This window comes from Delphinus delphis, chromosome 10 (assembly GCF_949987515.2).
Source record: "Delphinus delphis chromosome 10, mDelDel1.2, whole genome shotgun sequence".
NCBI lineage: Eukaryota > Metazoa > Chordata > Mammalia > Artiodactyla > Delphinidae > Delphinus > Delphinus delphis.
The window spans coordinates 16,000,794-16,021,869 of NC_082692.2; the positions used below are offsets into that span (position 1 = coordinate 16,000,794).

Consider the following 21,076-nt stretch of genomic DNA (forward strand, 5'->3'; position numbering starts at 1 on the left):
TTCTTGAAAATCTTTCCAAACATGTAGATTAATCTCCAGCGTGTGTAAATATATATATATATATATTTAAGTATCCCCTTTACAGGTGGGTAATGTTGGAGCTTTGTGATTTACCTGCCAAGAGACTTCGGGAATTTATTCCTTGGTTCATTCAAAATAAATAAGTCAGTTTGACTGAGTGCATGCCATATGTAAGGCTCTGGGAAAACTAAGTTACTTAAGACCTGAGATTGCACTCAGGTCCAGTGCAGAAACCTGGAGTATATATGTGTTATGATGGTGAAATCATGCCCCAGCAGCCCAGAAATTGCTATGGCAGCAAAGGAGGGACATCTCAATCAGTCCAGGGAAGTCGTGGTCACTGACAAATTATTTGAACAGACCCGGGTTCAATCCTGGTATCTGTGACTTATTAACTGAGACTTCAGGTAAATCCTTAACTTCTCTGCCTCAGTGCAAGATGGGTATAGGAATGCGTACCCCACAGTGCCGTCATGAATATTTATTGGGAAAGTGGTTATAGCAGAGGAGTGTTGAATGTCCGTTAGTAGGTGTCTGGCTAAGTAAACAAATCATGGTATATTAATGAATACAGTATTATGAAGCTCTAAAAAATAAGGTCGTTCTATGTGTACGGATAGGGACCAAACTCTGAGACGTGTTATTAATAGTGTGCGGTTTGCTACCATTTGTGTAAAAAAAATTTTATAAGGTGTGGTGGTATAAAACTGTATATATATATGCTTGTATTTACCTAGACTATCTAAAAGGATATCTAAGTAACTTACTAGTGCTTGCCTTTGAGGAAAGGAACTGGGGATCATGAGTGGGAGAAAGACACATTGTAAATCGACTATACTCCAATAAAAATTTTAAAAAGACTAAAAAGAGTGGGAGAAAGTTGTTTTTTTTTTTTTAATGGTTATGAAACACACAGTCTGGTTTTTTATTTTTATGTTATGTTATTTATTTATTTATTTATTTATTTATTTATTTTTGGCTGCACTGGGTCTTCGTTGCTGCTTACGGGCTTTCTCTAGTTGCAGAGATGGGGGGCTACTCTTCGTTGTGGTGCGCGAGCTTCTCATTGTGGTGGCTTCTCTAGTTGCAGAGCACGGGCTCTAGACCTGTGGGCTTTGGTAGTTGTGGCACGGGGACTCAGTAGTTGTGGCTCGCGGGCTCTAGAGCACAGGCTCGGTAGTTGTGGCGCACGGGCTTAGTTGCTCTGTGGCATGTGGGATCTTCCCGGACTAGGGATCGAACCCATGTCCCCTGCATTGGCAGGTGAATTCTTAACCACTGCGCCACCAGGGAAGTCCCAGAGAGAAAGGTTTGCTACCCATATATATCCATTTGTGCTGTTTGAATTACCATGTGCCTTTTATGTAAAGGAAAGGATTTTTTTTTAATTATGAATAAAATAAAACTTAAGTTGATCATAAAGTAAGATGGTATCAATTTAATATAACTTTTCACCTATTTTTATATGGCAGTCTTTCACAGTCATTTTATGGAGTGGTTATAAGCACGGACTTTGGAGTAGGCTTGTTTACTGGCTGTGGGGATCTTGGAAACGTTATTTAAGAGCTCTAAACCTCCATTTTGTCCTGTAAAATAGGAAATAATAATAACAGCTATCTTATGGGGTTGTTGTAAAAATAAGATAACACAGTCAAGTGGAAAGCAATTAACCTGGCGTATGACCTATTGTAAGCACTCAGATGTTGAGTGCATTGTGGTTCATACTAAAAGCCTATATCTAGGACTCTTGGTTGCAAGTGGTAGTAATCTGACAGTTTTCTCCTACCATAAAAGGGAATTCTTCACCTCACACAAATGAAAGTCTAGTAGATCTGTCTTTGGGACTGGTAAGATCTCGTACCTCCCTTGAAGGCACTGGGACGCAGTCTCTCTCTAGCTCTTAACTCTGCTTTCTTCTCTGTGGGCTCAGTTCCCAGGTAGCTCCAGGCTTACATCCTACCAGCCTGATAACTCCCAGTGAAAAGAACCCTGTACTTTCCAACAAAAATCCCATCATTGAGTGATTCATCCTGCTTTGGTCATGGGTAAACCACCCGGAAACCAGTCACATTCGCCAGCTGACTGGACTACACTGATTGGTGGGCCTAGATTAAGGTGCTTACCTCTGTAACCTAGATAGTAAGGGCTAGCCTAAGATGTTGAACAGTGTCAGGCCTTTTGTTTTCAAGCCTGTTTGTTTTCAAGAGAAACCACCTGAACTAAGAACTGTGGAGAAGTTCCCCAAACGAAAAATTAGGGCAACAAATGCCAGGTAGACAGAAACCATGGATGTTCCCCTCGGCCCGCTGCTTGGCTGCCTGACAGTTACTCCTATCATTTTCATACGTACATTTTCTGAAACGCGTAACAGTGCAACTGTTCCTTGCAGAGGCATGTTGTCATAGTTGGGGCTGAGGTCCTATAGTTAGCACATACTTCCTTTCTAGTAAAAGCCACCCTTGATAATAGCTCAGGCAGATGCCCTGTGGGTGATCTATAGAGCATCACTCATGTTCGGCCTTTACTCCTGCTTAGGACCAAACGGCTGGGCCTCCTGTTAAGCACCAGATATATTAGTTGCTTTACTGGTAGGGGCCATGTAATAGGAAGGTCTGTTTATAAACAGGACAGCGCTCCGTTCAGCAAGATGTTCACACTAAGAGCAAACAAAAATTGAGATGACCGAGAGGAGATTTTTTTTTTTATTTGATTTTTTGATTGTGTTTGACTTACAATATTATTATTAGTTTTAAGTGTACATGGAACATTCTCTAGAAAGTGCTGACAGGAAAAAAAAATCAACCCAGAATTCTGTATCCATTGAAAATATCCTTCACAGATGAAGATGCAATGTTTTCAGAAAAAATAAAACTAAGATTATTTGTCACCAGCAGACATACACTAAAATAAAGGCTGTAGGACATTCTTCAGGCGGAGGAAAAATGACACCAGGGGATTACACGTATCTTCAGGAGCCAACAAAGAACAGCAGAAAAGTTGAATTCCAAGAGGAGATTTTTATCTGCGCTGGTGCTCTGTCCAGGGCAAGGGGGTGTAGGCAGAGACTACCTGCCCTGTTTAAATCCTCCCTTCTGGCTTCTTGTTTGTTTTAACAAGCATGTGTGCGCAAACACGCTAAGGTAAGCATCAAGGTAATGCTGCTTCATCACAGCACTTCCCCAAAAGGAAGTCCAGTTACAGTGCCCATCGTCAGATCTAGGACCTACAAGTACTATGTGTTCCAGTTTAGTCCCCACTCACTCAGCAGTGGAGGAAAGGTAACAGGATAACCCAACAGAAACATCCTTCTGGAAAAGAGGAAATCACACACGGTGGTCACCTCCCGGAGCATGTCATGTCCCCCCCAACAGGAATAGCAGGCCCTTGGAGACTTGCTGGAGATGTGGCTTGCTTGTGGCTCCAAGATGGTCACCCCGATTTCTACTCTCTGGGAGGATTTTCTGGGGCTGCCTTTCTTTCACAGCTCATTTCTTTTCGGTGTGAGTCTTATAGGTTTAGGGATTGATTCACTTAAAGACTGAGGTCTCATAGGCCTTTGCTTCCTCTGGTGCCTTTCAAATGTAGTAGATTTTCTATCCAGTATTGAGATTTGTCAACTCTAGGGTTTGGTGCTTGGTTACCAAAGTCACACAACCTGACTAGTTCTGGTCCTTGAAGTTAGATCGCAGTTTCTTAGCAACAGATCTTGGAATTTCCCCAGCCTACAGCACATTGCTTCCACAGGCCTTAACCTCAAAGCAATTTGAAACAGTAGCTGAGCACTGGGGAGGCACAAAGGACATGCCCCCAGGCTGCTGGCCAGTGGGTGGTTCTTCATTGAGGGTGCGGGGAGAGTGCAGGCCTTAAGGGGCCAGGAGCTCAGGGGCCCAAGCCCTTTTCCCCTTTTGCCTTCCTTCTGTGGACTTTAGCAGGGGCAGAGAGTACAGCTGTATATCTTCTTGGATTGCTTTCTACTGAGAAAAAGCCTCCAAAGCAAAGCTGTTTTCTCCTTCTCTACTTTTAGGTGAGCCTCTACAAAGCTTGACTCTGTCAGTAGTAATTTACTGCAGGCCACAGGAAAGAAGTGACCAACACACCTGGCCCCTTGCTATTAGCAAGGCATGCCAGCTCCCCATTTCACTGGAGCCCGTCTTGACTCAGCCATTTCCACAGGTTGTCACATATTCCCCACACTTTCAGGAGCCCAACTCAAAGTGCTTTGAGCTAAAAGGAGACTTTATTGGCTAATGTAACTGATGTAACTGAAAAGTCTGGGGGAGGCCAACTGCATGACCTGACCCAGAGTTTTGAATGATGGCCTCAGACCCCTTTCTCTCTGTTTCTCCACTCTGCTTTCCCCTGGGGAGGCCTCATTTCCAGGTAGCTTCCGGCTACCAGCTTATCAACCTTACTAAGAAGGTGCACCCCTTCCTACCAGTAGTTCCAGAAAAATTCCTGGGGTTGCCTTCGTTCACCCAGCTTTGGTCCTGTGCCAGAAGGACTGCAATCACTGTGGGCGAGGGGGAGGATGGAGCATAAAGACCAGCCCGGCCTGGGTCACCTGTGTGCAGCAGGCCACTCTTAGTCTGTGAGAGGGAAGGGATGCTCCCCAAAGAACAAGCAGGGAGTTTTGCCTGATGAAGCAGGAATGTTCACTGGGCCAACCAAAGCAACAGGCCCACACAAGGATTTGACAAGAGTGTTTGGGAGCAGACAATGAAATTAAGAGAGTTAATTTGCTAATTGTCATTCCTAGGCCTTTGGAGTGGTGATGCACTGCTCAGCAGAAAGGTAATGTGTGCCACAAATGCAAGCCACACAGTAAAAAGATACATATATTTTCCGTATATATACACGGAAAGAGGTGAAATGATAATCTTAATAGCATCTTATTTAGTAATATTTTATAAAGCCGAAACAGCATCATTTTAACATGTAATCAACATAAAAATTATTCATGCGCTCTTTCAGCCTTTTTCGTGCTAAGTTTTAAAATCCAGTGTGTGTTTTACACGGACATCACGTGTCAGATCGGATGAGCTGCCTGTGGCTCATGGCTTCTTAGTGAACAGAACAAGTTGAGCTGATAAGTTGTTACTTCAGTTTCTATGTCATGGGGAGTTATTTTGAAATTGTGAATCTCCTCATTAGAAGCATCCGCCCTGAAATGAGCCTCAATGCACCTTGTCACGTGGGTGTCTAGTTGGTACCACCCCTGTCTGAACACCCTTCACACCCATGCAGTCAGTACTCAACAGTTACTTATTTCATAATTACCTGGCTTCTCTCCTGGACTCCACGCACTAGGAACCAAGGGACTCTTATCTGTCTTGCTTACCTCTGTTCCCTTCGCCCAGAGCCCAGTACATAAAAGACATGAAGTGCATATTTTTATATGAAAAATCAGATTAAAAACTTGGGTGAGAGCTTCTCGTTTGCCCAGTTTGATGACCAAATGGGGAACGTAATCCTAGGTGAAACCCAGGATTGAGTGTTTGTGGTATTTGTTATTCTGATGAATGAGCATTTGCAGTCTGTGACCGGTTGTGTTACTATTCAATCACCCTTTCTTTCACTGAATATATATATATATATATATATATATATGGAGAGAGAGAGAGAGAGAGAGAGAGAGAGAGAGAGAGAGAGTGTGTGTGTGTGTGTGTGTGTGTGTGTGTGTGTGTGTGAGAGAGACTGAATACCTACAGAAACCCAGGCTCTGTACCAAGCCCTGCGTATACAAAGATAAATGGGAAGCAGTCCCTGCCTTAAAGGAAATGAGAAACAGATAAGTAAAATAACTCTTACATCCAGCAAGTGTTACGATACCCATAAACACAGAGTGTTTGGGGAGCACAAGGAAGGGGATTCAACCCAGGTCAGAGATGGAGGCAGAACCAGAGGTTTGCTGGGGAAACGTGAATTTAAGTCCCGTGATGCCTGCGGTATTCTTAGTCTGCAGCCCCATGCCTGGCACGTCTGTTGAATCAATGAGTAAATGAACAAAGTGACCCCAGAGCCCAACCCTGAAGGATGGTTGGATTTGTCCATCTGAGCCCAGGTGGCGAGAGCTCCGCCTCCGGAGCCGGAGCCCCGGCTGGAGGGAACCGAGCCCCTGAGTGAAATGGAGGGGGCTGGCGGGGGCTGGCGCGAGCCTGTGGCGTTCGGCTTCACTTGTGATCGTCCACATGACCAGCGACCAACAACTGTCCTCTCTTATTCCAGGCAAAGCGCAGGCTGGAGCTAGGAGAAAGCGGTCAGCAGTACCTCTCAGATGGTTTAAAAACCCCTAAGGGCAAAGGAAGAGCTGCGCTCCGAAGTCCAGATAGTCCAAAAAGTAAGGATTCCGTGATCTCTTCCTGTCTTGGGTGTGAGCCTCCCAACTTTCAGAGCTTGTGGCTGAAGGGATGGCAAGGTGTGGATAATTTTGGCATGTTTGGTTCTTTTTCATTTCTGCCTGTGCCTATCCAAAAAATAAATATGATGTCTGCAGACACCCAGTGAGAGGTTTACAGAGTCCCTCCGATACCTGAATACTGACTGCAGGGGAGGCCTCTTTTGATGTGTGCAGTTTCATTTTTCAACTCAGGATACAAGCTCTTTGGCACTGTTCCATGGTCAAATCTAACTTTAACCTTCCTTCATGGACCTTACTTCAGGGACCAGGGCCAGCTGGGTGTAGGTGATGTCTGTGCCAGCCTAAATCTCGAGTTCAGCGTGTGGCAGCGTAAGGATTGATTGAGACCAGTAAATTGCAGCTAGTTTCCATTTCCATCAAGCACAATCGTTCTTTCTTTTGGGAAAGAGAAAAGTAGGTTGGAAATAGCTAAATAGTCCTTTACATCTTTGGCATTTAATGCAAAGGCTAAATTAATTTAGACTTTGTCCTCTCCTATCCCGTAGTGTATGAATTAGGCAATCCACAAATTGTGTGTCGTACTCAGTTAAACCCTTGACCTGTGCACCTATAAGAGAATAAATGCAATATTAAATGAGGACAGTTCATTCCAGAGGGATGGGGAGACTGGACTGAACGACCTTTCCAGGTATTCTTCATCTACATTATTTGAAAAGTTGGTGAACAAGTTATATACACACAGAGACACTGGAGTCTGAAAGGGCAGTTAGGATGGGTCTGTCTGGGTCCCATCGTCAAACGCTGGCGAGATTCATAGCCGGACCCCATCAAGTTAGGCTCCACGTGTGCTGATCCCGTGAGGCTACAGCACTTTTTCATTCATTCAACAGATACTTTTGAGCACCTACTATGTGTGAGGTACTTCACTAGACCCCAGGGAGTAGGGTAAGCCGAAGTAGAAACTACTGAGAAATGCTCAGTAAAATGCTTTAATCAAACAGGAGTTTTTACTGTCCCTTCCTTTCCTAATAAAGCAATTTCATAGCTTTCTATAACTCGCCACAAACATCAGCGACAACAGCTTTACTTCCAACACTAATACCTGGGCTGCTGGGGGAATGGGGGCTTGCTTGACTGCAAAGAAACCCTTCATTTCTTTACCTTTGCCCCTATCCCCCCACCCGCTTGGCTTTTGTTTTTCTTTAAGCTCCAAAATCTCCCTCAGAAAAAACACGGTATGATACATCACTTGGTCTGCTCACCAAGAAGTTCATTCAGCTACTGAGCCAATCACCTGATGGGGTCTTGGATTTGAACAAGGCAGCAGAGGTGCTGAAGGTGCAAAAGAGAAGGATTTATGACATCACCAATGTACTGGAAGGCATCCACCTCATTAAGAAGAAGTCTAAAAACAACGTGCAGTGGATGTGAGTATGAGTCACGGGGCCCGCAATTCACTGGCTCTGGGGTCCTTGCAAACTGCAGAGGGGTTTCTCCCAGGCCCAACTTTCACGCCCATGTCCACACTTCATTCCTTTTCTCTCCTACTTCTCTCTCCTTCTCTCTTCCCTCCTCAACTCCTTAGCCAGAAGTTCAAAGTCTCTTTACAAAGAGACCTTCTGTTTAGATGCTGTCAGAGATAAAAGGGTTTATATTCAGTTAGCCTCAAGCAAGGGGATCCTGGGATTAAATGGAGCCCTGCATCTGTAAAGTAAAACGCTGTCATCTGTCACCGTGATATCTGCGTGTGTGCTCACATGTGTAATCTAATAGATGCTTACACAGGTCTGTGGCTTGTCTCTAATAGGAGTTGAGAAACTATCTGTGGCTGTGTATCAACACATCTGTGTGTACGCACAGTTGTCAGGTATCTTTATTGATGGTTCTCATTGCCGATTAACTCACTTTCTGGGTAAATTAAATCAAGGTTCCTTCTGGAAAACCGGGATGATAATACTTGTCATCTACACACCCACATGTATGATTAAATGTATGATAATGTCATTTGTGAATTATGGACAGAGCATCTGAACACCCAGTATATCAGAAGGAACTATGAAAGCATTATTGGAGGGAATAAATCTGTTATGGGTTGGCTTTGAAAAAAACATTACTTCAGACATGATAAAATGAACATGTACTTTTTTGGAATTTTATGACATTTCAGTGACCCATTTTAGCCTGTGGTTGAGACAAACCTGTTGGGAACTGGGTTTTGTTCTTGCGTCCAGCACATATACCTGTTTTCTTCACCTCCTTTTCCTTTTTAGTTGTTGGTATAAGACCCTCAGAAATTACCTAGGTCTTTCATGCTTTTTTTTTGGATGACGTTTGGTTGAATTTTGAACCATTCCATCTTTTTCTTCAAATTTTTCTATCTTGCTATGTCTTTCTATCCTTTTTCCCCTGTTTCTTTCCCCCCCCACTGGGAGGCATGTGGCAGGAAGGAGCCGCCTCCTTTGGCCCTTTGAATTTGAGTCTTCTGAAGAAACAGCCTCCTCTGGAGGAAAGAAACCTGAAAATAGCAGTGTTTTTTCACTTAATTTCTATGGTGTGAAAAGTGAAGGACTTTATGTACGGAAAAATATGTATAAACATTCTAATTTTAACACTTGGCTAACAAACAGTGTGACCTCCTGCATCAAGAGGGGACATTTACCCAAAGGACCGTTTCTCCCAGCCCTCCCTTTCGCCCTCTCCCCTTTGGCCTGTCGAGCAGCCATGCAGAGTCTGTGTTTGGGTTTCCAGGGGCTGCAGTCTGTCTGAGGACGGGGGCATGCTGGCCCAGTGTCAAGGCCTGTCTAAAGAAGTGACCGAGCTCAGTCAGGAAGAGAAGAAATTAGATGAACTGATCCAAAGCTGCACCCTGGACCTCAAACTGTTAACCGAGGATTCAGAGAATCAAAGATATCCTTTGTGCCACCTGTTTGGCGGGGGTTACTGCCTTCTAGACTATTTCCAGAGTTGATGATCTGACTTTTATGCACAAGGTAGAATTTTACTCGTTTCATACAAGTAAGCGTGTGTGTGTGTAGGTGTGTGTTAGGTATTTATGGAATGATAGTCATTAGACTGCATCCTATCGTATCTCTTTTTTTTTTTTTTTTTTTTTTTTTTTTTGCGGTACGCGGGCCTCTCACTGTTGCGGCCTCTCCCCTTGCGGAGCACAGGCTCCGGACGTGCAGGCTCAGCGGCCATGGCTCACGGGCCCAGCCGCTCCGCGGCATGTGGGATCTTCTTGGACCGGGGCACGAACCCACGTCCCCTGCATCGGCAGGCGGACTCTCAACCACTGCACCACCAGGGAAGCCCAGGCAACACTATTAATGAGATATGTAAGGTGTCAGTATTAATGATAACAGCAGATTCATCTTGGGCTTCCCAGGTTTTAGGTGGGTGTTAGCTGTCACTGTTGGGGTTCTCATATTCTGTTTGCTTTTCATCAGATATTGGGGGCAACTGGAGTTTGTTGAATCTGTAATTGAACTATAGTTGAAGGAATTGAAAGAGTATAGAAGGATCATTCTATAATTTTTAAAGCACATTATGCTGAATCACAGCACCAAAAACTGATTTCAGAAACACTTCAAGGCCTAAGAAATCTCAGCTTATCCATTCATCCACAAACATTAGTCCTTGGAAGTAAAAATATAAAAAGCCAACTCTTGTTCTTAACTGGCTGACAGTCTGTTGACCACCTGAGGAGAACTTACTGTTCATCACCTCACTTCAGACCATAGAGGAGAGAGATTACTTCATCATGCTGACGAGAAGATTTTGCAATTTTCTCACTTATTAGTAGGAAACAAAACCAGTATTTTAAATAATCTCATCTCTGATTTTAGTTCCCCATTTATCTTCGTTAGACAGAAAATAAAATGTGACCTGCCTGGTTTCTTCTAGTGTCTCATCTCTAGTAGGCTTTCCCTTGGAGTTGTGGGGACATTTATTTTCCAATTTAAGCGGTTTTTTTGGAAACTCTGATTGTTCATTTCCTGTTGGCCAAAGGATTAACCTTGTCAGCTGCTGCTTGGTGAGCTGGGGAAGAGGCGTGCTGATTGGGCACCGCCCCCCCCCCCCTCCCCGTGGTGGCCAGAGTGGGCTTACACTGGAAGAAATGAGAGTAGCTTTCGTTGGGCTGCTTCCTACATTGTTTACTCGGGAGCCCCTTCGGGGAGGAGACGTGGCTGTTCCATGTGATGGGCAGCTTACAGCCTTGTCACCTACGTTAGCTTTCTCTGGTGCCTTTGTTGCAGAAAACGAAAGCTTCCTTGCAGGGGGCTGCTAACCCAAGAAGCAAATTCAGGAGGGAGCCCCGATGGAAGCACTTCTAAGTCTGTGAGATTAGAGACTATGTTTGCACAATTTATTTCTGTTTGCCATCCAGTTCCGAATTTGGTACAGCTTGCTCACAAATGTGTTGAAATTTTCCTTCCTGCGGCACGTTGGGTAATTGTAGATGAGGTTTTATTTTAATAAGTGGTTGTCGAATAGCTTTTTGACAGTGGGCTGTGGAGTAAGTACCTAGTTATCAGTTTCCCCACTGTTCTCAGTAAAAATTCGTAACTGTCAGGTCTTCTGTAAAGACAGCAATTGGCTTCCTTGATGAAACAGATGATGACCTAAAACCCAGAATCCTGCGTGAGCTGTCCTGTCAAGCTCAACACTGAAATAGCTGTTGTCTGAACTACTGAGACTTAAAGATGCTAGTCTGTGATAGCTGCCCCTAAATGTACATGCAGATTTGGGGTGAATGTGCTTTTTTCTGGACAGCAGGTTCATAGCTTCCTTCAATTTCTAATAAAAAGCTACTAATCTCAGGGACATCATTTCCTCTAGGCTTTCTAAGTCCTATTTCTGTATTTAACATGTTAGATCACAGACTCTATTCACTACATTATATTACCTCCGGAAATGCCTTTGTTGGGTTGTGATTTGCTGTTTTATCCTAGGCATTTTTTGTAAGTTAATATGAAAAGCAACTGGCTAAAGACATTGTATGTTAATTATGGTACTCCGTGCCCCTTATAAAAGAAAGCTATGCAACCTATTCTCTTGTAGTACCAAGTCAAAGCCTGTCTCTCTAAGCAAGCTAGCATGAATACTTTATCATAAAATAAGTACCTTGTTCTTTCGTAATATCCTCTTAGGTTTAACTGTCAGGGCACTTTAAAGAATTGTTCAGTGCTCGGAAGTAACTACCAAGAGTACTGAAATATTATTTTACTCTCTTTTCCTAAATCATTTAGGTTGCAGATCATCTGGAAGCTGCTTTCCTCCTTGTGAACACTGAAATGTTGTAGTTAATAATATCATACAGAGGGTAATCTTTCTAACAGAGAAGTAATGACACTCTTATCAGTAGGCAATATATAATCACAACCAGCCCAGGTACACTTAAGAAAACAAGCTCTCTGCCTGAGCAGTACTCGGAGTTCTTCCACTGATACATAGATTTCATTCATTCATTTGGGTGGCTGCTGACACTTTTTAATAATCAAGTAGCAGATAGAAGTTACCGGTGTTTCAACAAAATTAGGGTTAATAGGGCTTAAATTTTTTCTGTGAATTGGGATCTGCCATCATTCAATTTGAGTGACAGAGTACTTCACTGGAGTTCATGCAATACCTGTGCTGCAGAGGAACCTGGTTTGAAAATCCTGACGAAATTGGGTTTCAGTTTTCTTTCAAGAGTTTATTTTAACTATTCTGTTTCTGTGTTTATGTTAATATCTTAAGTAGCCATGAACTTAGAAATGGAAAGAAAAAGAGCTAGACACTTCTTTCGTTGTTTAGAATAACAACCAGAAAAGAAGATTCATGGAAGATCCCATATATTTAAAGATCTAGAAGGAGAGACAGATATATTCTTCTAAGAAATAAAATACTTAAAAATCTTTCCATGCATCTATTTTGTTATCTTCATAATGGTTACATCCGAGACGATTAGTTGGAAGATTTCCTTAACGCTCATTACGTTAGCTTATGTTACATATCAAGATATTCGAAAAATTAGTGGCCTTAAAGACCAAACTGTTATAGTTGTGAAAGCCCCTCCAGAAACAAGACTTGAAGTGCCTGACCCGATAGAGGTAAGGAGATAACGTCTTCGTTCATCTGTACAGATCTTTTGGGAATGCCTGGTGTTAAAGAATCATTGACTCCTGGTTAAAGTCTGTATTCTCCTAAAAGCTTCATAGTTCTTCCCCATCTGTTGTACTTAATCCTAACTTTAAAAACATTTCAACAGTTTGATATGTATTGAGTGTCCAAAAATTCTAATTTTAACATAGCAGGGCATTCAACTCAAAGTGGTATATGGGGCCCTGTCCCTCTTGTATTTTCTCTTTCTCATAATTTGTTATATGGTAGTTCTGATCCATTTGAACCGGTGGGGAATTTTACGTGGATTACCCTGGATGTGGTCCCCACCGTGGACAGAGATATAAATGTTTTAAAGTAGTTCCCTAACTTATCTTAGGACATTTTAAGAATTTATCATTTATAAAACATTTACTTTTAAGAAATCAAATGGGACTTCGGGTTAATTGATAGACTAGAATATTGTAAGAAAATAAGGAGCATAGTTTTGTGATTGCTTTCAGATATACTTTGATAACATAGACCTAGACTGTAAAAGATACAGAAATGTAGTAAAAGAATGTGTAGAAAATAAAAAGAGAATGAAATTTGCAAGCTCCCATCTAGGGTAGAGTTCTCACCTTAAATGATAATAATAGCTCTATGACCTAGATAAAGAAGAATTTTAAATATTAGTGTGCTGCATTCTCTCATTAAACTCAGTTCCTAGCACTTAAGAGTACTATTCCTCCAGTGGCTATTAAAGTTCAACATAAAAAAAAACCCTACTGTTAAGGAATAATAACATGGGAATACTGTATTTGGAACACTTAAAAGACCTTCTAACAGTTTGCATAAAAGGAATATATATATATTTTTTAAATTCACCTCCTCTTGGCAAGGGTCAGCAAACTTTTTCTTTAAAGAGCCAGACAGTAAATGTTTTTGGCTGTGTGAGCCCTACAGTCTGTTGGGACTATTCAACTGCCCAGCTCTGCCATCATAGCATGAAAAAAAAGAAAAGAAGAAAAAAAAAAAAAAATCAGCCAGAGGCTACACACAAACAATGGGAATGGGCATGACTCTGCCAATAAAACTTTATTTGCAAAGCCAGTTAGTGGACAGGATTGACCCTCGGGCTGCAGTTTGCGGACCCCTGCTCTAGAGGATGACAGTCATTGATTGAGGTGGACTACCAGTAGAGAAACAAAAGGAACGATGAAAATTACCCTTACTTTCCATTTTTTGATGAAGATTACTATAGCTCTCATTTCCAAAAGAACTTTCTGTTTGAACTTATCTCACTTCTTCTGTTCATAGAGCCTACAAATACATTTGGCAAGTACCCAAGGACCCATTGAGGTTTATTTGTGTCCAGAAGAGACTGAAACACACAGTCCAATGAAAACGAACAACCAAGACCACAATGGGAATATCTCTAAACCCACTTCCAAAGGTAAAAATTCCACTTTTGTCGTTTGGAAACTATGTTAAAAATGAAATGTGGCTAGAAGGATCCTGTATCAGAATCACAAGTCTAGGCAAGAAACAAAAATTTCCGTTATTAATGTTATTAAGGTAACATTTTTTTTTAAAAAAAGTCATTCTGAATAGTTTGCAGAAGAAAATAATGATCTTCTTCAGGGCAAATGGCTCCTCCACCCACTTAATGGAGCCCCTACAGGCTTTTGCCGTCAGCAGAAACCATTTCTTTACAGTGTTTTGGAAAACCAGCGGAAGTGAGGAGCGAAGCTGGAAGCTGTCTGGGTGAATCACCAGCGACACTTGGCCGCACACCTCTGAGTGATATCGCAGAGATCATTGGAGAGGGAACTGAAAAAAGTTAGGAGAGAAGAGCCTTTTGCCAAAGAAGTTTTATCCTAATTTCCCCCGCCATGTGATGGGGAGAGAATAAGGGAGGGAAACCCCAGGAAAATAAATCTAATGCATCCCTCCACTGTCCACACAGCGAGGGAAGCTTTTTTGCAGTCTTTTCGTTTTTTTCAGATTGGAGATACGCGTTTAATTTTCTTCTGCTACCTCCCGATATAGGAGCAAGAATAGGAATGATTTAAGTGATCAGGTCTGACTTAATATTGAGGGGGAGAAAAAAATGCTACCTCAGACGGTAAAACAAAAGACCACTTTTTTTTTTCCCACCCTAGAACTTCAAAGTGGATGTCTCTTTTTATTTGTATTTTTAGAAGTATCTTTAATAAGCTAGTTGTTCAAAAAAAGACTAAGTTAAAATCGGCGGTCTCTACTAAGGAGCCAACTTTTCAGTCTGTAGGTTTTGTTTTCTTTTGTTTTTCTTTACAGAATGACTAACTGACAGCAGGACAGTTTTTAGCTTGTTAGCCTCTAATCTTTGAAGCTACGTGTATTCTTGTTTGCTAACCGTCGGTATTTTAGAAGATGAGTGAGTAGACAAGAACACAGAAAGGCTTACCAGAGTCACTGCTCACAGAGCCTGTTAGCATGAGGTGATCTATACTGTAATGTCATCTAATTGTCCTTAGCAAAGAGTGTGCAGGCTTTTATAACAGCAACACGTACATGCTTCCCCTAAATTAATTTGATTGTTGCCTAACTGATTTTCTTGTCTCCACCAACTTTTTCCTTTCAGACTTGGCTTCAACCAACTCAGGACATAGTGATTGCTCGATTTCTATGGCAAACCTTTCTCCTTTGGCCTCCCCAGCCAACCTTTTACAGCAGACTGAGGACCAAATTCCTTCCAACCTAGAAGGACCATTTGTGAACTTACTGCCCCCCCTGCTCCAAGAAGACTATCTCCTAAGCCTTGGGGAGGAGGAAGGCATCAGCGATCTCTTTGATGCTTACGATCTGGAAAAGCTCCCGCTGGTGGAAGACTTCATGTGTAGCTGATTATGCTTTGTGTGGACTTCCCTTATAAACCCATATTTTTTTATTATGAAACCGAACATCTGTCATGCAGTGTTGTCCCTTCCTACCTTCTTCCTCCAAGATAGTATCATGAAGTAAACTACAAACTTCAGAACAAAGCTGACATTTTAATGAATTAAAAAAAAAGAAAAAAAATGTCTAAACGCACAGTTGCAGGCGCCCTTGGGAAAGCCGTGCCTCGCCCCAGGCTCCAAAATCTCCTGGATGAGTCAGCAAGTGAGAAAATGTGCAATCAGGTGTCTCTCACCCGTCCTTTTCCTCCCTCCCTCCTGGACTGGCTTGCTGTGCCTGACGGATGGGCTGTAGACTGGGGTCTGGCCACCTGGCCCACTCGCAAACAGCAATCTTCCTTAATAGCATTTCAAGCCGTGCCTTCTTCGCAGAATGCATGTCTTTGGGGTCTGCTAATTTGGAATGGAACTGCAGGAACTGTAAACTTGAAGTCATGCAAAAGTATGAAATGGATTTCTTCAGCTCTTCTTAGGAATATTTAAATTACTGTCATAATTCAGTTTAAGCTATGGACCGCATGTCCCACTAGGAGGTCAAGAGATCCTCCACAGCCTTTCAGATGAAGAAACTGTTTTCAAGTATTTGTCGCAGATACAGAAGAATAGTTGAGTTCTGCCCCTCTGAGCTGTTGTGGATTTTTCCTGTCTCCATAAACCACTTCCACTTCCCTGCCCCCAATGTATTCGTAAGTTTGAAGTTGATTTGTAGCAAATGCCTACTTTGGAGTTCTTTGTGGATTATTTTAGATTTTTTTTTTTAAGCTGCCATTTAAGCATTCCTGTGGCACCCATCACCATTTCAATTTAATTGTTTACTTTGAAGCAGTTTTTGCTAATTCAAATTATTTAAGCAGAGGTAGAGAACCTCTATTGATCAGAGCATCTAAACGTGTGTGATCTAAGGTTTAACAGCCTCTGCAAGAAGCTTTGCCCCATCTTGCTTCCTTTCCCAGGAGGGGGCGCTTGGAGCCAGTGGAGCTCGCAGACAGGGGCGGCCCATCTGGAAGGAGAACCAGGTCAGATGACACAGCAGCCCCAAGGAGCAGCAGGTGTGGATCCCTCCGTCCTTGGGCTTCCCGGGCCCCCGTGACCGGGGAAAGGGCTCTCTTATACTGCACTCAGGGAGACCACTTCTCAGGATGGGGTCAGATGGAGAGGCCTCTGGGGAGAAAGACATCCCCCGTTGTGAGTAGGGTTCTATCAGTGGCATTTACTTCCGCTGGTGAGAACAGCTCCCATTCCCCTCCCGCTACGAAGGAGTGAGCTGGACCAAGGGAAGTCAGGGATGTAGAAAAAGCAGGACGGGATGCCAGGGCATCTTCCCCTTAACTCTTCAGGAATGGTGTCCCAAGTTGGAGGCTTCGTGACAGCTGCAAATCCTACCAGTTCTGTCCAAGAATGGCTTTCCCATTGGCCAGGGGGAGATGGCCCTCTCCCGCTGGGAATGTGGCAGAGTACCTCACATCCATTCCTTGGATGCTAAAGACTGTGGGAATGAGGGAGTCATCTAAAAAACAAACCTCAACACAAAGAACAGTTAAATTGAAATGCTATGTGCCCAACACAGCGGTAGGCACATAGTAAGGCACTCGATTCACGTGTTCAATTGAATGGCAAATATATCCCTTAGGAAAAACACAAATCAAAACCGCGAAAGCCCTAGCCGGGTTAGTCTAGGTAGATTTCCACAATATGCAAAGTGGTGGTCGGGTCAAAACAATGACACCAGCACTTTAAACTATTTGTGTAGGTATGCATGGGTGTATGTTTGAGAAGAAAAACAAAGGTGCAGATCATCCTCCCTTTTCTTCTGCCTCCATCCCCACCCCCGTCGTCCCCTCATACACACACTGGACTTGGTCCGAGATGAAGCATTGGGGGGGTGGGGGGGGAAGGGGGAGCTTTGTGTCAAGTGCCTACTGGAAATGCACTGTGGGGTGTTTTCCTGTATGGGAAACCATTTATGCCAAGCTTTTCCCCATTTCCCATATTTATCTCATCTGGTTAGCTGCCTCCGCTTCCAGCTTTGTGTAATTCTCTTTGCCAGCTGCACAAAAGCTGATTTTTTCCCAAAGTCTAAAGACTGAGCTCACCTGACTAGGTGTTTGTGTGTTTGGTTGAATTTCTCGTTAAACCTTTTCGTAACGTGATGCCGTATTTATTGTTTTAAAAATGAAAGGAATCCTAATAAGTCTTACAAGTTCCTTCATGCATAAGGTTTTCCCAGTTAATGGGCTTAACTGGTGTACATTAATTAGACGTCCATACTGTATTCTGTTTGCATTATTAGTCATTTTATTTTTTGCATAGTATCTGGCACACGAAGTGGGTTAGTACTACAGTATTTGCGTTACTTTAAGTACTGAGTATGCAGGTTTCCTGGTACCATTGAGTTGCTGCTATTAAAGCTCACACATGAAATGGCTAAAAGTTACACGTGTGCGTATTATGACTGCGTGAGCCTTAGAAAGTAAACTGTATAAAGAGCAACACATGAGCTGTCAAACAGTGTTAGGTGTGTGTTTATATGTACAGATCTGTGCGTAGCAATCGTTTTATTTAAGTTGATACGCAGCCTACTCATATTTTCATTATCTAGCAATTTTGTACAAAAATAGCAATTAATTTGTAAACACTGCCAGAATATTTTCTAGCTGGTTTGTAATTTTTTAAGAGTGTTGTTTTGTTTTTGTTGTTGTTGTTGTTGCGTGCTTGTGTTCATTTCTGTTGTAAGTGTAGATCTGTAAATACAATTGCAGTATTTAAAGCTTCAGCTTTCAGGAAAAAGAAAAGTAAGAACTCAGCGTGTGCATGACAACTCGTGTGTACAAGAGGAGGGATTTGAAGGAAGATGCCTTGCAGAGTGAGTCGGGTGGCAACTGTCAGATTGTGGGAATTTCTTTTCCTATGGGGTACGTGATTTTGTCAAAAGTAAGTATTTCTCCCAAAATTGGGAGCAGGCAAACTACTAATCAGTTTAGCTTTGTGTTGTATGCTAGTTAAAAGAAGAAAATATGTAATATAATGTAAAAAAAAAAAAAAAGCTTTTATGATGGATTTTGTAAATAGATTTGTTACAGGGTAACCTGTTCTCTAGCTGTGATCTTACCACTTCAAATGGGTGTAATTTGAATAAATTTTGTATGGTAAAGGATCAATAAAATGATTTTTTTTAAAGAGCTTAGACTTGTGGATGGATTTTTCTTACTATTGTCTTATGCTCCTACATTAATTTTATTTTTAAAGACACGCTTAGCAAGTTAAGGGGAACGTTTGAACAAAAACTCACAACATCATGTCTTACCATTTAGTTGGGATTTGGGGAACATTAAGCAGAAAATTTTTTGAGCACCTGTGTTATGCCTGCCACTCCGGGAAGCAGAAGGACTTGCCGTGTCTCTGATCACTTGGCAGAAACCACTACCAGGTATGGAGGATTTTTACACTGAGAAAGTGACAAGTCAAGTCTTATTCCTCATAAGGAGTATGAAGCCAGTAGATTCTGTTTCTCAAGATTGGTAATTACCTTCCTCGTTCTAGATTCTGTATTTCTTATAATGCCACCTGTGAACAACTTCGGATTTTTTTTGACTGCCATGTCACTCCTAACTCAGAGCTCATCATGTAAAAACTTCAAAATGTATATCGTATACACACACAATCAATGCACAAGAGTTAACGTAGAAAAAAGAAACATCCCCTGCTGCCCCCCCGCCCCCGTCTATTCACCCCAGAGGTAACCACTATTTTCATTTTTCCTGTGTGTATCCTTCTGGTCTAGGTGTTTTCTAGGCATATATAAACACGCGTTTATATACAGTTTTTAACATAAATTGAACTTAATACATATATGTTGATGTTTAGCTTTTTTTTTTTTTCCCACTAAATAGCATCTTGGACATCTTTCCATGTTTGTACTTAGAGATCATGTTCATTCCCTTCAAAGCCTGCATAGCATTCCAGTGATTAAAATTTTATTTAATAATTTATTTACCTAGCTAATTTCCTGTTTGAAGATATTTTTGAAATAGAAAATATGTTTTATTGAATGCTTATACTATGCCAGGTACTATTTTTTTTAATATGGTAAAATACACATAGCATAAAATTTACCATTAGTGACATTTAATACATGCACCATGTTGTGCAATGATCACCACTCTGGTTCCAGAACATTTTCATCATCCGAAAAGGAAACAGCACACCCATTAGGCAGCCACCCCCCATCCTCTTCTAGTCCCAGCCCCTGACAACCACTAATCCGTTTTCTGTCCCTATGGATTTGCCTGTTTGGGTTATTTCCTATAAATGGAATCATACAATATGTGACCTTTCTGCTTTTTTTTCACTTAGCATTATGTCCTCAAGGTTCATTCATGTGGAAGCACGTGTCAGTACCTCCTTCCTTTTTATGCCTGAATAATATCCCGTTGCATGGATATACCACATTTCCATTATCTGTCCATCAGCTGATAGACATTTGGGTTGTTTCCACTTTTTGGCTACTGGAACACCAGGTACTATTTTAAGTGCTTCATGTGAGTGCTCTGTGGTTTTTCACGGCACACGTCACTAGCTAATCCTATATACGTTATCGCTCCTCTTCTAGAATGTGAGCTCAATGAGGAGAGGTACTCTGTATTACTCACTGTTGTGCCCCCAGTTCCTAAAATAGTGCCTGGCACATAATAAGCACCTAATACATATCTAAATGAATGATTTGTATTTAGCAGATGAGTCTGAGGTTTAAGAATGTTAATTAAAAGGCAACACAGTGATATAATGAGCTCAAAGGCTTTCTCACCTCATTTTGTACCTTATACTGGACTTTTTTTTTTCACATTTTTGCGTTTTATTTTTAGTTCTGCTTGGAGTCCTGTTTTCCCAGAGTTGGAGCACCTGACTTCTGTCATCCAGCATAGCCGCTGTCATATCCAGGGGTGTGCCCCTTTGGTCAGCAGGTATTCTATAGTCAAGCCAGTGATGGAAGTTGAACAAAGTGATACAAAAATGGATCCCTTCTTCCAGGTAGACTACTGAAGGTGGTGGGGGGGGGGGGTGGTAGGAGCTAGCAAATAAAACAAGAATTGTCCATACACAGTTGAAAAATGTAGAGAAGATGAATTTGAATCAATTGTGTAGAGCTGCATCTTTTCAAAAGGTGAATATATGACTAGGATGTGTAAACAGTTTATAATTCAGAAACTTACCTGAGTATTGTTTTAAAATGGGCTCACTCTACTCTGGGGAGAATTTAGAAATCAGTCTGTAATATTGAAATAGAAAATAAAACCATTATTAAAAAGTTAATTGTATTCACTCATTTAATGTCCATTAAGAGAAATATCAATAGTTATTCATTTATTCGGTCACTCTTTGAATGAGCATAAAGTGATTACTATATGCCAGACACTGTTGTAGGTGCTGGAGTGCAAATGGAAAAAGACATAGATCCTATTAGCAAGAGGAAGCTTATAGTCTAGTGGGGAGAGGAACGAGTTTTAGTTAGGAGAAGTAAGTTCTGAGGGCCAGGTCTTAAGTGATTTTTCCTTCCAAAGCCACATTTGGAAGACTTGGAAGGATAGATGGTTAGAGGCAGAAATGGAAATGAAGATGTAGACTTTCTGCTGGAGAGCTTTACAAAGCAGGAAAGCTTCTGATCCAGGATGCAGGAGGG

At 41.9% G+C, this 21,076-nt stretch overlaps 1 protein-coding gene across 1 annotated transcript in view; it reads left to right on the plus strand.

Moving 5' to 3' along the window:
• The window catches only part of E2F3 (E2F transcription factor 3), a 76,058-nt gene extending 60,637 nt beyond the window's left edge, over positions 1-15,421 (plus strand). The window contains exons 2-7 of the mRNA XM_060021574.1: positions 6,247-6,358; positions 7,587-7,806; positions 9,128-9,286; positions 12,357-12,471; positions 13,781-13,916; positions 15,087-15,421. Coding sequence (XP_059877557.1) covers positions 6,247-6,358; positions 7,587-7,806; positions 9,128-9,286; positions 12,357-12,471; positions 13,781-13,916; positions 15,087-15,349 — 1,005 coding nt within the window. The 3' untranslated portion in view covers positions 15,350-15,421. The remainder of the gene's footprint in view (positions 1-6,246; positions 6,359-7,586; positions 7,807-9,127; positions 9,287-12,356; positions 12,472-13,780; positions 13,917-15,086) is intronic.
• Positions 15,422-21,076: the final 5,655 nt, after the last annotated feature.